Raw genomic sequence first — 13,805 nt, forward strand, 5'->3', positions numbered from 1 at the left:
TTTTCCAAATCATTGCTCACTCCATCACAGCGTCATGAATCATTTTGTCCTTGCAAGCGCCAAATATGGAGGCAAATATGGTCCTGCCAGGACCATAAAGAGCTAATAATTTCTATACATGTTCACAGCTTTGTGATCACAGATTGCAGCACACATTCAAAAATAAGCGAAACAACTTTGAGCTGGCAGTGGATGCCCAAGAATAGCTATAAACAAGGTAAACTAAGAAAATGCAGGGCAGAGCTATAACAGGCTATCACCAGAGTGGAAAGCAGTGTGAAGATTTCACATATGGCTTATTTTGACTAACCCAAAATACCCACGCTGGAGAGAAAAAAGAAGTAACATGGGTACCAGATGTTCAGAATTACAAGCGGAATGTGTCCTGTTTGTAGTAGTAGTTTATAGTAGTAAACTTCTCTCATGTCTGACCCCCAAGCTGCTCTCTCCTCCTTTGCCTCTCCTGGGACAAGATTTACCTACAAGACCATCTTTAGGAAGGTCATAGATCTTCCACGTGTCTTTAATAAATGGTTTGTCTGAACTTTTTGGGTTTTTCCAAAAAACAGATCAATAATTTTTAATAAGACGGTTGTTCCAAATTGCCTCCTATCACTGTTCACTGATTATAAACCGTTGTATATTTTTGAATAATAATCTACAGCTGGTCATCATGGGGCAAGAGAAATACGTATTTGTATATATTTATATTTGCTGGTCAGAGGATGAATTGAAATTTATTTTGATAATCGTAGAGATGACAAACATTAGCTTCTTATTTTGGAACGTTTTTGTGATTTTCTTAGACAAATAAACACATATGATTGACAGGATAGCTATCAAATGAATAATTGACGAACACAATCATAAGCAGCAGCCCTAATTTCCTTTATCGTACACTCTTCTGTGAAGGTAAGGTAAAGAGTTAAGCGAAATAGTCACGACTTTTCTATGGTCGCACGCTTCGGGTTGTACCCCGGCCCCAAAGCCGCCTTTGGTTTCTCAGTCAGTGCACATGAAAGTAGACGCAGGCAGAGCAGGGTCTCCTTTTTGTACTAATTTAATTCTGATTTACTGGAAAACATGCAGACCAGATGTATGCACAGATACTCCTTTTAGTAATGAAAAAATAAAAATAGGAACATAATTGATTATAGTTAAAAAAAAGAAAGTATATTTCGCTAAAGACAAATTAATGACCAGAATCCCTCAACTCACCGAAAAGCTATTCTGAGCAATGAGGACACATCACGTACTGCTGTTTAATGATGTTCAACTGTCACCTGAAGCCTCGGGTACTATAAATAAATAGCAGTGTGAGCGACAGAGGGGCAAAAGGCGGAGGGAAAGTTTCCTTTCTGACCAGATTTGGGTAATTTGAGCCAAGTAACCCAATTTAGCTAATTTCATTTCACTTTCTCCCACAGTGATATTATCGCTCGCTTCCTGTGTTTAGAAGAAGCTAAAAGAAGCTAAAGGAGAGGGGGCAGGAGCCTTTTATAATTTCGAAATCACTGGAATGTTTTAAAGGGAAAATACTACAGCTATGCCAAAAATGTTTTGGCGCTCGTTGCCCACATATTCTCTCCTCCAGCATGGCCTTTCTTGTTTGACCTGAGACTGGCATGACAAAGGATTCAGTGTGGAGCTTTGTTTTGATTCGGTGCTGTGCCATTCCCATCCTTTGACATTTGAGCCAACTTTTTTCCTCTCACAGAAAACCGCTAACAATGGCTGGTGGGCAGGGTCAGTGTATGCCCTCTGGTGCTGTGTAAAGCAAAATCCAGCTGAACACAACACCGATACACTTCACAACCAGATGAACTAGTTCTATTGTCACTGCTATCTGACAAATCGTTAGGTCCCAAATGTGAGCAAAGGGTGGAGATTGCAAACACAGCCATTTTGATCTCAGTGCATTAAACTGTTAATTTACTGAGGTTAAATCAGTTAAATGGTAAAAAAAAAAAAAAAAGTGAAATGCAGACACCATAACACAGATGTGCAAAAGTTCTGTCTTTAAAACATTTCTTTTGGTTTTCTTTAGTGTACATGACTGTAAAGTGAACAAATAAAGACGGAAAACTCGATGGTGCAGAGCAGAGGGCAGCCGTGAGGGGATAAATTCTGAAACAGGCATTTCCGTCATTAACAAAGGATGACAGAGGTTTTAAAGCGTCAACAGTTGAAGTAGTTCATGGGGTCATGTTTCTGGTTAAGGAGAGTCCAGGAAGTCCTAAGCAGAGCGCTCAAGTCACACACAGACCCCCACAAGTGAGGGGATGTTTTGAAGAGCCCATGGACCTTTGAGAAATTAGAGTCGCCAGGGCAACTCCGTCCAGCCCTACGCTGGACAGCTTCCTAATCCAAATGATTTACAATCGGCCCGATGTTACGTTATTGACCTGCAAGTCCCACCAGAAGTCCCCAGAGATACCAGTCTGAAAGCAGGACAAGATGTTTCCTCCACGGCTTTTCTCAGTTTCTCTCACACTTTCAGTTGGGATAGCGCGTCACACCAGTGTGCACAAAACGAAAAGATTTTTAATTGGAGAGCTCTGCTTGTGGAATTTCCTCAACTTGTTTGTTCTTGCAGAGGACAACATGCTGCTCATAAGTTGTTCCCAGGTACGCAACAGACATTTACTCTGTAAGTCACTGGTGCTAAAAACATGGTGCAGGATAAACTGCTCTTCTTTTTTTTTGAGTTGTCTGATAATATGGATTTAAATTAGCAACCCTGCAGTTTGAGAGCAAGACTGCCAGCTCTCAGGCTTACTTGTGGTTCCTAGAGTTTCTAAAAGTAGAATGGGAGGCCAAGCCTTCAGCTATCAGGCCTCGGTCCTGTGGAACCAGCTCTTCAGGATTCAGGAGACAGACACCCTCTCTAGTTTTGAGATTAGCCCCAAAAATTTCCTCATTTTTAATAAAGGTTATAGTTAGGCTGGACCAGGTGGCCCTGAACCATCCTTTAGTTACACTGCTATAGGTTCAGACTGCTGCAAGACTTGATGTGATGGACTGAACACTTCTTCTCCACTCCCCACATGTTTATATATCATGGCAGCATGTCATTACATTTTTGTCATCTCTTTCCCTTAGTCTGTGTTTTGTCCTGTCTCCCTATGCTCTTTTTTTTCTTTTCGCTTCTCTTCTGTCTCTTCTCTTTCCCTTCACCCCCCAGCCAGTCGGGGCAGATGGTTGCACCTCCCTGACTGTGGTTCTGCTGGAGGTTTCTCCCTGTTAAAAGACAGTTTTACCTTTCTGTCTGTACTGTAGGGTCTTTATCTTATGGTGTAAAACACCCTGAGATGACTGTTGTTGTGATTTGGCGCTTTATAGTTTTTTAACTGAAATAAGTGACTTACTAAGAAGATACATTCAGTGTGATTCTTTCTTTTGTGGTCTGTCGGTGGGATGGAAATGCAGAGTCTGTGTCTTTTATCTGCTTTGATAGGTTTACACAGAGCAGACAGTTATCATCATCTCACAGGAAAATGAGTGGGTGGCTAAGGAGCTCACTGTCGTAGTTCAAACATGGAGGCCCAGACGGCCCTCGTTCCCCCCAACCTGTCTGTCTGGTCATCAGGGTGGGGTCCAGGAAAACGGGATCTGTGGCTTAACTCAATTGCTACCATAATCAGGGCCGACGACACACTGACCCTATTGCAGGACAAAGCAAGGACTTTTAAAAAATATGTCTCTGCATAACAGTTGTTTCACAACGGCCAGTCAATGACCTTCAACAGATTCTACTAAAACTAATCAGCTACTTACTCTTACTGTTCATGAAGCCATCGATCATTAAATCATGCACTTTACTTCATATGTGCATTCTTGTTGTCTTATTCTTCCGTTTTCTCTGTGCAAACTCTTGCTCCCAAGCAACACAGCTGTATATGAACAAGAGACATCCTTCAATAATCCAGTAACACAAGGAAGAAAATGAAACAGCCAATAAGACCTGGTCCTCATTATTAAAAGGTGCTGTGTGAGGAGGGTGGTAACAGGCAAACTACTGACTGTTACATCCAGCAAGGGGGCAAAGAAAGCACAATGAATAAAGAACCTGCCACAAGAGTGTTTCCCTTAAGCTTATTAAATGCATAGCTTAGATTTAAAGTGATACTCGGAATCCTACTGTACCAGAATATGCTGGACACAGTTCAAGATAAATGTCTCCTTCAGAGGTTTAAAAAAACCTGACTACATCCGAAGTGAACGCGAACATACAGAACCAAATGGATAATTGCCTAACATATTATACTTGTCATACACATGAAATAGAGTTCTACAAGCCAGAATTGTTTATAAGACATGTGGTAAAAGCATAAACCAGACTGGCTGTTTGTGACACAGCCTGTAGCTTTTTGTTAATGAATGTCGCTGCCTGGGCTATCGTTGAAGTCCTCCCTTTTTCTTGGTAGGGAAGCACAATAAGAGGAGACAGGATGAGTGGCTCAGCTGTTGTCGTCACTGGGCTGCAGACACTTCCTCAACTCTTCAGGAAATCAAAAACTGCCCTGGGTATTTTTACATTTCTTGTGTAGCTGTGTAATTGGAGCCTGACCAGTATGTAATGTTTGGAGCTAGTAGCAATATTTGGGGAAGTAAAAACAATTCCACGATCAATATAATGGGTTTAAAAAAATTATATGTTCTATTGAAAAGAGATCATGAAGGGAAATCATTTAATTACTTTCCAGCAATCTGTTTAAAAACTACTTTGCGACTTAATGTGAAGTTCCCGCCTGACTGCATCAATGTCAGCTTACTCGTCTACATAACCTGGAGTCAGATTAGCGCTGCTGAAACACTCTTAAATTTACATTATTTTTTCTGCATTGTATTCTGCAAAAAAACATTTTTTAAAAAAAGTAACCTTTTGGTTTCAGCATCTTTCAGCAGAACATATCACAAATGCCGATATTTCTGATTGGCCGGTACCAGCCTTCATCCAATATATCGGTCGGTCTTGGTCTACATGTAAAACGAACATTTGTCTTCTATTGCATATTCACTCAAACAATGTATTTACGTATGCAGGTAAAGCTTAACTGATTTGACAGGAAGAGGAGCAGAGTGTGAGAAAACACTGCCCCCCTTTGTCTACGAGATATCTGATCACCTGTCGCTCTTTTTGCAAGGTAACCCAAACCGGGCAAGCGCAACAATGCGTAGGTCCTGCACAAAGATCCTGAAAGACAGAGGGGCCAACAAACCAGCTGCTACCAGTTCTACCAAACACACACTGAAAAGAGGAGGGACAAAGAGTGGAGAGGGGGAGATGCATTTTCTTGAAGGCAGGGCAGCAAAAGTTCTTGGGGTCAGTGCCCCTCCCTGCTCGCCGCTCATGATGGTGGTTTGTGTTTACAAAGTAAATATGAGCAGGCACAGTCACAAGCTTCTTATTAAGACATTAATGTAACAGGTAGGGCAAAGCACCTCGTTTATGTGGAAACACGGTCTCGACAGGCAAACCACATTCTCACTATGCAAAACACAAATACGTGAAGACACAAATACGGAAATCACCTGCTACTGCTTTCGATTTTCCAACACTTAATCAATACAGTTAGAACCTTCTCTTCTTAATTCCCCTTTATGTATAACTAGTTCGAGAAGATTAAAGCCTAATCTCAAAACCCATTCATCTATAACGCCACAAAACCGAGAAAAGCAGCTGATTCTCATTTATGTGTTAGGCTGGAAATAGAAGTAGACGCCATTTCAATTTGATAAATGACAAAAAACAATTAGATTATTATCAGATTGATTCTTGATTTCTCTATTTCTACACACATAAGGCACATAAGAGCAGATAGATTCACTGGCTGAAAAGCATTGTGTTAAATCCCCATTAGATGAAGACTTAAAGGCAACAGTTTGCAGCTGTGGTGTAATATTTTCAGCCTCTTTCGCACTTATCTGTCCTCATTCTAGTCGCCGGCCTTCCCATCTTTAGCCCGAACACTCTTCAAACCCTCCCTTCTTCGTCATTGACCTCTGGCTCAGTCTGCTGAGAGATATAACTTTCCCTCCAATCTGCTTTTCACAACACTCAACAAAATAACAGGAAATTGGAGAAATGCCATTTCCAGTTCATAAACCCGGAGCTACCTCCCAGAACCCCTTTGTTAACCTGATTATTTAAGCAGTGGTGCAGCGGTGATCGACAGCAGTGATAGCTGGGTTGAAATGAAAGGCCTTTATCATCACAGACTTCTTTGAAGGCTGATTCACAGTCAGAGCCTGAGATAACAGCAAAAATGTCCTGAGCTCAAGGTCTTCTTAAAGACAGATGTTCCAAACGGTTCAAATATGACCTCATGTGCAACGCAAACTTGTTTACAGGTCTCCAGGAAGTTGTTGTGTTCCAAAACAACAGTGATGTAAAATGACTGCAGCAGCACCGATATTGTACAGTTTATTTACCGTATCTAGGAAATGCGACCACAAAGATATGAGTGATGTAAGAAGACACAAAAAAAATACAGCAATTAGCCATTAATCGGAAGCAGGAGATTATTGCTGTGGAGAAAATATCCTGTTAGTTCATCCCTGTGAGTTCATGCAAGAGCCGTGAGCACACCAGCCAACAGGGTATATACACAGTGAATGCCAGGAATGCAGGTGCATGAAGGCTTCAATAACTCATGCCAGTGTGGCCTTTAAACACAATGCCCAGCCCAAATCTGAGCCTGAGCTATGGAGAAACATTTCAAAGTTTTCTGAATCAGACCAATACTTGGAGGAATGGCTTCCTCAAAGGGAAGGTTATGTTTTAAGAAGAAGTGGTGCAAATAAAATAAAGCAGAAGCAAAACCAATACAAAATCAAGACTCCCATCAATAACCGTAACTATTAAGAAAGTTTCCCATTGTTTCTCAATATGACTTCATTAAGTTCAGACGTAACATAAAAACAGAACTGTGATCGTAAGAAATGAGCACATTAAGGAAGATTACTAAATGACACTGAAGCTGAGCATGAGACATTATTCATCATGTTACTAAGGCAAGGGTATACCAGAGACAGCATGAAGCTGTACTTCCTAGCATCTGTTTTAAAAAAAGTATAGCTGCAAGGTCAGGGTTCCCACTGTACTGAAAAGGAAACCACTTCTTCAACCTACAGCCCTGGTGCAGCTGCGTTAGCGGCACATGCAATCCCCCCCCAAAAAAAACAAACATTTAAATAAAAAAATTAATAAGTAAACTGCTTGTACAGAATAGTATAGTATTTTGGGGCAATACTTATTTGAACTATCAGTAAGTTAGCTAAATGTGAAGCTAAAGCGAGCAGAGGGTTAGCTTGACGTAACCAAATAGCTAACGTGGTTCTGTCACCACAACACTTCATTTTTATTGGTGTAACACATTAATAAGAAAACCTCAAAGCCTTTTGACTTTATAGAGACTTACAGTACTGTGCAAAAGTCTTGAGCCACCCCTTGTGTCTGTATATTTTGCTTCCAGGGAGCCAGACCTTTTTTTCTAATTACGTAAGCTAGTTAACAGCCTTTTTCACAGTACTGTACATGCTTTAAAACAAAATAGCCTCTTAGACTTAATCCTTTTTATGGTATTTATGCTAACAACCCTTATCTGTGGGGTCAGTATTCACATATAGCTCTAAGCAAGCATTGAGCCAAGTGACCAAAATGCCAACTTTTCTTAAAAAATCTGATCTGATCTATATGTACATATTATATCACCCAGCTGTAACTTAACCCTTGCTTTCCAAAATAACTACAAGGAGAGAATAAGTGAAGCAGTAAAGCCCTGAACCAGACTGGAGAACTGTAGCCTCAGGGTGCAGAGAGCCAGGTGGATAGCCTTGTGCTGATCCCCCCACCCCACCTGCTTGGCTGCACTAGGACTAAGTTATTAGCGTGTACTCAATTCCCATAATCCCTTTCTTTCTGAGACAGAGTGGTGGGTGGCTGAGCCAGATGTATATAATTAATGCAGCTTTTCCTTCTGAGAAAAGAAGCAATGTGGAATTGGGATATCAGGCAAATAAAAAAACTCAAATTATCATCAAACACATTAAAATGATTTAGGTTTTATGTCTGATAAACACATCAATCAGCTTGAATCTATTAGTTCCTCTTAAGTGGAATCCAGCAGACACTACGGCTTCCCTTAGATCTTCCCCATCAAGAAACAGTGATGTAAGACATGGCACTGGAGTTACATTGTCAGCATTTCACTACATCTGACAAATGACACAGATCTAACCTTCTCTTTAGTTTTCCCAACATTTGCTGCTGCTTAATCTCAAAACCTCTTTCATGAGCAATCAAAAGACGAAAGAAAAACTGCAACAGCACATCCACGCATGACGCAACTTGATGTCAGCGTTTAATAGACACGAGGAGCTGAGCGGAGCAAGATGAATGGTTTAGGGCGGTTTCCAGCGCAATCAAGAAGTGAAAATAATCCTGCACTGCTCCTGTAACAGCTCTTAAAGATGTGTGCGGCGTTTAAAGATGTTGGTAAAGCCATTATAACCAAGAACAGTGGCAGGCCGCCAGTTCAAAGGGAATTTTCCTCCTTTTGAGGTCTCCTGTGGCCTCAGCCTAGACCAGGCCACAGGAATCCAGCAGTGGATTGGTGCACAAACCTGGAACCTTAAAAGATCCCAGGCTTTGAAATGCCACTCACTCATCTCACATTATTTTTATAAAGACAGAGTCATATGGAGAAAGTTACTGTGCAGGGCAAAGCCACACCGAGAGTGAGTTTGGGGAACGGGAAGGTAGGAAACACTGACTGGGTGAGTGAATGAGAGGCTCCATATCCATCTGGAATTGCACAAAACCAAGGATAAGTGAGAGTTACCAAGGACAAAGAGGGGGTAAAAGGAGCCAAAACTATTAAAAGAATTCTACCAATGACCAAGATATAATTTTACAAATATGGCTTTGATGTATTTACACTTGTCTGTCTGTGGGGTCTACAAAGATCTGTATCGCAAGCTTAACTTAATGGCAACGTTATGCACCAGTAGCAGCATGGAGGGAACACAGTTCTCATTGTAAGGCAAACCAACCACAACTACCACTGGCTACAATGCAGTTTCCCCTGTAAAATACAGGAAGAAAATACCAGGCAGCTGTTTCCAGCCGCACAAAACTGGGCTGAAACTGTTTCTGAAGATGCTGGACAAAAGAGAGGAGATGGAATGAGAAGATGCTTTTAACACATGCAGCCGGTTAAACCTGACCCAGGCATTTTATTAGCAGACGGCATGAACTAGTCGAGGCCAACCCAGGGGTCTCGCCCCTCCTCCACCGCCTTCAACAATCTACAGTAGAGAAATTCTGTTAAAGTCATTAGCCCACGCATATTACTACGCTCGCAAAGGCTGCTGAGCCCATGACATCATTATGGGCTGCTGTCATTCCAGTGGGATGTCTGTGAGCTCTGTCTGAGAGAGAATTGGGCAGTCCCAACCATTTGCACCAGCATGCCATCATGAAGCATAGAAAACACAGTGGTCCAGAGGAGGGGAAATTACCCATTTCAAAATATCCATTTATGGAGCGCTGAAGCTGAAGCGAAGCCAGTTATGTCTCTGCAAACAAATGCTGAAGAAAGAAATCAGCTCAGCTTAGAAAGAGTGATGTGAAGTGTCTCAGATGCTTGGCACATGCGGTATGATACTATGGGAAGTGCACCTCGGGATCCAGCCCCAGACAGCCAAGCCATGAGGTTGCCTTCCAGAAGAGCTCTAACTGCAAAATCAGGAGCCTTTGATGTAGCGCTATCTCACAACAAACAGCTAGCAGGGCCGAGAGAAAAGCACTGTCTGATAAGGACTTGAATATATAGAAGAACGTTGCACTTTCCCACAAAGTAAAGGAAATGTGGAGCTATTATGGGCCAGAGTGAGGTGGAGGCTGGAGAGGTTGAAAACTTTTCCCACTCGAAAACACAACTGAAATGTTGAGTCTACTGCTCCATGCATAGAAATCATCTGCTCTGCACGGCTGAACATAATAACAGGGACCGATTTGTGCTGCAGTACTTTCAAACAGCTAGACTTTTCCTAGGCAGGATGTGTTGATAAAAAAAATACCCAAAAAGTGTTTTTATATGTGAAAGACGAGTGAAGTTCTTTTTATTTTGACTTTTTTTTTTTTACAGCCACTCACTTCATAAAGAAGTTATCTGCATCAAAGGGACATGCTGTGGGCTGTCGTAGTAGAGCTTGTAGCATAGCACAGTGTGTAATTGTCGTAATAGCTGAGATATAGCACAGCATTCAAAATCAGGGGCTGAATGGCTTCTTGCTGCGTTAGTCTCCTCATACGAGAGCTTCGCTCCGTGGCTGCTGATTGCTCTGGCAAGCAAATAATGGCTTCATTCCAGAAACATGGAAGGTCCAAGAAAGAGACCGTCTGAGTGATGCTGCGAGGATCCACTCACATCTTCGGTGCTTGATGCTGTAATTAGGGCCTTAGACAGCTGAAAGTCAGAGCTGGGTGTGGTAATGTTGAAAATGTGGAGTGAGGAGCACAAAATAAGCACCCATGGGAAATTAGGATGCTACTGTTTGACAAGGAAAATAAATAGAAACAGAAAAAGTCTCAATTTTAGATCTTGGATTACTCAGATTTCAGCTGAATGCTGTTATGTGTCAGTATGATAGGCAAGGAGCCAGGCGGAGGTGGAAGACGTATTCAAACAAGCAGTTTAAAGAAGTCCTGTGAGTAATACACTGTGACTAAAACAGTTAGGAAGGAAACATGTCCTGGTGATCGTTCCAGTACCAAAGTTCCCGTCAAATGTTGTCTCAGATACAGTGCTGTGCAGATGTCTTGAGCCACCCCTTACTTCTTTATAAATGGCTAGGAACATAGGAAACGGACACAAATGAGAATGCAGTATAAGGCAAAAGATTTTGCGCAATTCTAAAGAGTTTGAAAGTCAATATTGGTAAGTTGTCTTCATGAATATTTATCCAGGCGTCTTCCTGGTTGTTGGCTGCTTTTTGTTTTTATTCCATGACAGAACTCTCCAGTGTGTTAACAGTGGCTGTAGACACCCGCTGTAAAGACCTGTTGCAGCTGATTTTCAGTCCACTTCTTGTGCAATTTGGCTGAGCTGAAAGCCCAGGTGCATCTCTCAGGTCACGACTCAAACACGTGACTTCCACATGTTTCAGAGAGTTTTTAGGCCTGCAACTTTTCCACCTGTTTTCTCAATTTTTCTAAGATCACGTTGCACATTATGGTGAATGTTTTCAGCTTTTAGCTCTTTTGGGATCACCTTAATGATGCAAAAATACTGTTTTATGCCTGTGAGACTGTTATGTTTGGCATTTTTTATAGATTCAACCAATGAGCCAACCTGGAGAAATATTGTTCAAGACCGCTTTAAAAATGGCAACAACGTCAGGTTACTTGGAAGCAAAATATACAAAAATTAGAGATGGCTCGAGACTTTTACTGTGTTACTATGACAAAAGTGGACTGAAGTAAAATCTTCATTTGAACCCTCATCACGGCCTTAATATTATATCATACTATAAGGACTCCATGTTGACATGATTTGCGACCAGCACACCCGGGCTGTCCCATCTAAACTCAAAGTTTCCTGGCACGCGCTTACTGGCTTCCTTGTTAAGATGAGAGGGCTGTCACCACTCAAGCACGACAATGTTTAAGTCTGACATGGTTGAACAGCAATCTCACAAGATGCATGCAGGAAACGAAAGTTTCAGACCGAGTTTTGCACATTAACCCTGATAAAACCACAACTTGTTGACACTACTCTTTGAGTTTGTTAAACTGAATTAAAACGCTAAGTAAATGCCGTGAAAGAGATTAAGGGGGATTCTCTGACAATTTGGAAAACTTTTAAGAGTAAGAGGCTTTACATACAAAGAAAATTGAATAAAAAAAAGATGGACGGATGGAAACATACGTTTTCTTATTTTTTCATCAGATACGAGACTTTTTGTGGAATCCCCAAATTAAAACTGTATAGTCAAAGTCGAGCTGCTGGCTGATTACATTCCGCCCACCTAAGTGGAAAAAAACCCCAAACAAAACCCAAATTTTCATTACAGCATCTCCTCTTCGCTTCAGCGCATGAATAATGAAGGAATCTAGACACGCGATCGTGCTTGAAAGAGAAAGTAGCCGTAAAGTCCCGCTTTGTGATGTGCTGAACGCTGAAATGCCCCCTCTGACGCATAAATGACACCCTGTCATCCTTGTTCGACTCCGCTGATCGACAGGGAGGTGGGTGTCGACGGTGCGCTCGCTATTACAAAGCGTCTAAACGCCTAAACTCGGGCCTGGTGTGGAGGGTGTAGGGAGGTAGGAAAGGGGAGGGGAGGATACTTCGGGTGTGGGAGTTTTGGGGGAATTCAGAAAATGTTGTTTTTTAGATGAGTCGCCTGCAGCGAGAGGGGCTAAACTAAATAAACGCAGAATGCTGTGATGTTCTCCGTCAAGGATATGCAGGAAAATGTCCTCCATCCTGTAGAGGAGAGGGGGGAAAATCCCGTTTACCTCTCCCCCTACCAAACACCACCACCTCCACCACTCTCGCCATGCCGCGCTCAGTATGTGCCACTTCAGCCAAACGCTGAGTTGTCTGACTTTTGGAGAGACAAAAGAACCGCAGGAGTGGGGAGAGAATGAGGGGCGGGACGGAACGGCACAGGTCGGTTCATTTAATACATCAGCAGCTCATAATGGTCCATAATAGTCCAAATAAATAAACAAATAAACAATAAATAACAAATAAACAAAAAAGAGCAAGAAATAAACTTTTTTTTCATATATAGAAAGAACAAGACAGTCCACTATATGGGTTGTTTATAACTGTGATCCAGTGCTCTAAGTGAAAATAAACCCACCACCGACAAGTTTAAAAGCTCAACAAGTTTAAAAGCAAAACACAGACAGCTGCTACTCGATTATTCGACCGCACCGTGGCAAAAGTGCGGTTATTAGCCCGTTAACTTACCAAAACAATGGCAAATTTCTCCTCCAGCTCGGTGGGGTCAGGCATGGGCACCTTCAGAGGCATGATGTGCTGCTTCATCTCCGACTGGCCGTCCACACTCTCTATATTACCCATTTTAATGCCTTATCCTGCCGTCGACTTGAAACTTGCCTCAGCTTCTTACGGCGACAAGAATAATCCAAGTAAAAGAAACAAAAAGAAAGAAATCTCCAAAGTATTCCGAGAGTCTCATCCGCGATTTAATCCGAATAATCCACTTCTCTCCAAAAACAGATTATTGAAGAAAAAAGAAGAAGAAAAAAGCTGACACTGCAGTAGTCCCTAAATGCCATTTACCCCTAATCACGCGTTTAAGTTGACAGTGTTTGACTCTAGTCTCTTTTTTAAAAGTAAGAGTGCAGCTGCTTCATCTTCCAGAAAGTAGCCTCTGTCTTGCCTGGCCAATCCATTACTTACAGCGAATTTTCCCCAATGACAGATAACTTTCAAAACCCGACCGACAGTTACTTTTAGGTGCTGCTCAACTTTCTTGGCTCCGACGTGTTTCCATTCATTATTGTTGTGTGATCCTGATTAAGGTCTTTGCTGTTGCCTCCACTCAGAGCTCAGGGTTTTCTTCTAGAGTCCTGCCCGCATTGGGGGTGGCATGCCTCCTGTTGGTCTGACTGCATGTCAGTCATTGCAATCTGTCTCCCTCCCTCCCGCCCCTCACATCTGTAAGCAGTGAGCCTGCATACAGCTGGACGGAAAAGCCGATTGTCAGCACTTTATCGCGACCTGCTGGCAAGAAATTGCCATGACAAGAAAGATCATTAG

General features: G+C 42.0%; 1 protein-coding gene across 4 annotated transcripts in view; it reads right to left on the reverse strand.

The window, feature by feature from the left end:
• Positions 1-13,562, reverse strand: part of fmnl3 (formin-like 3) — a 29,364-nt gene extending 15,802 nt beyond the window's left edge. For all 4 annotated transcript variants that reach the window (XM_013910730.1, XM_005732573.1, XM_005732572.1 and 1 more), the window contains exon 1: positions 12,990-13,562. In XM_013910730.1, the coding sequence (XP_013766184.1) occupies positions 12,990-13,103 (114 nt within the window). In that variant the 5' untranslated portion in view covers positions 13,104-13,562. The remainder of the gene's footprint in view (positions 1-12,989) is intronic.
• Positions 13,563-13,805: the final 243 nt, after the last annotated feature.

The sequence above is a fragment of the Pundamilia nyererei genome, unplaced genomic scaffold (assembly GCF_000239375.1).
Source record: "Pundamilia nyererei isolate P.nyererei 1_Seehausen unplaced genomic scaffold, PunNye1.0 scaffold00047, whole genome shotgun sequence".
In the NCBI taxonomy this organism is placed as follows: domain Eukaryota; kingdom Metazoa; phylum Chordata; class Actinopteri; order Cichliformes; family Cichlidae; genus Pundamilia; species Pundamilia nyererei.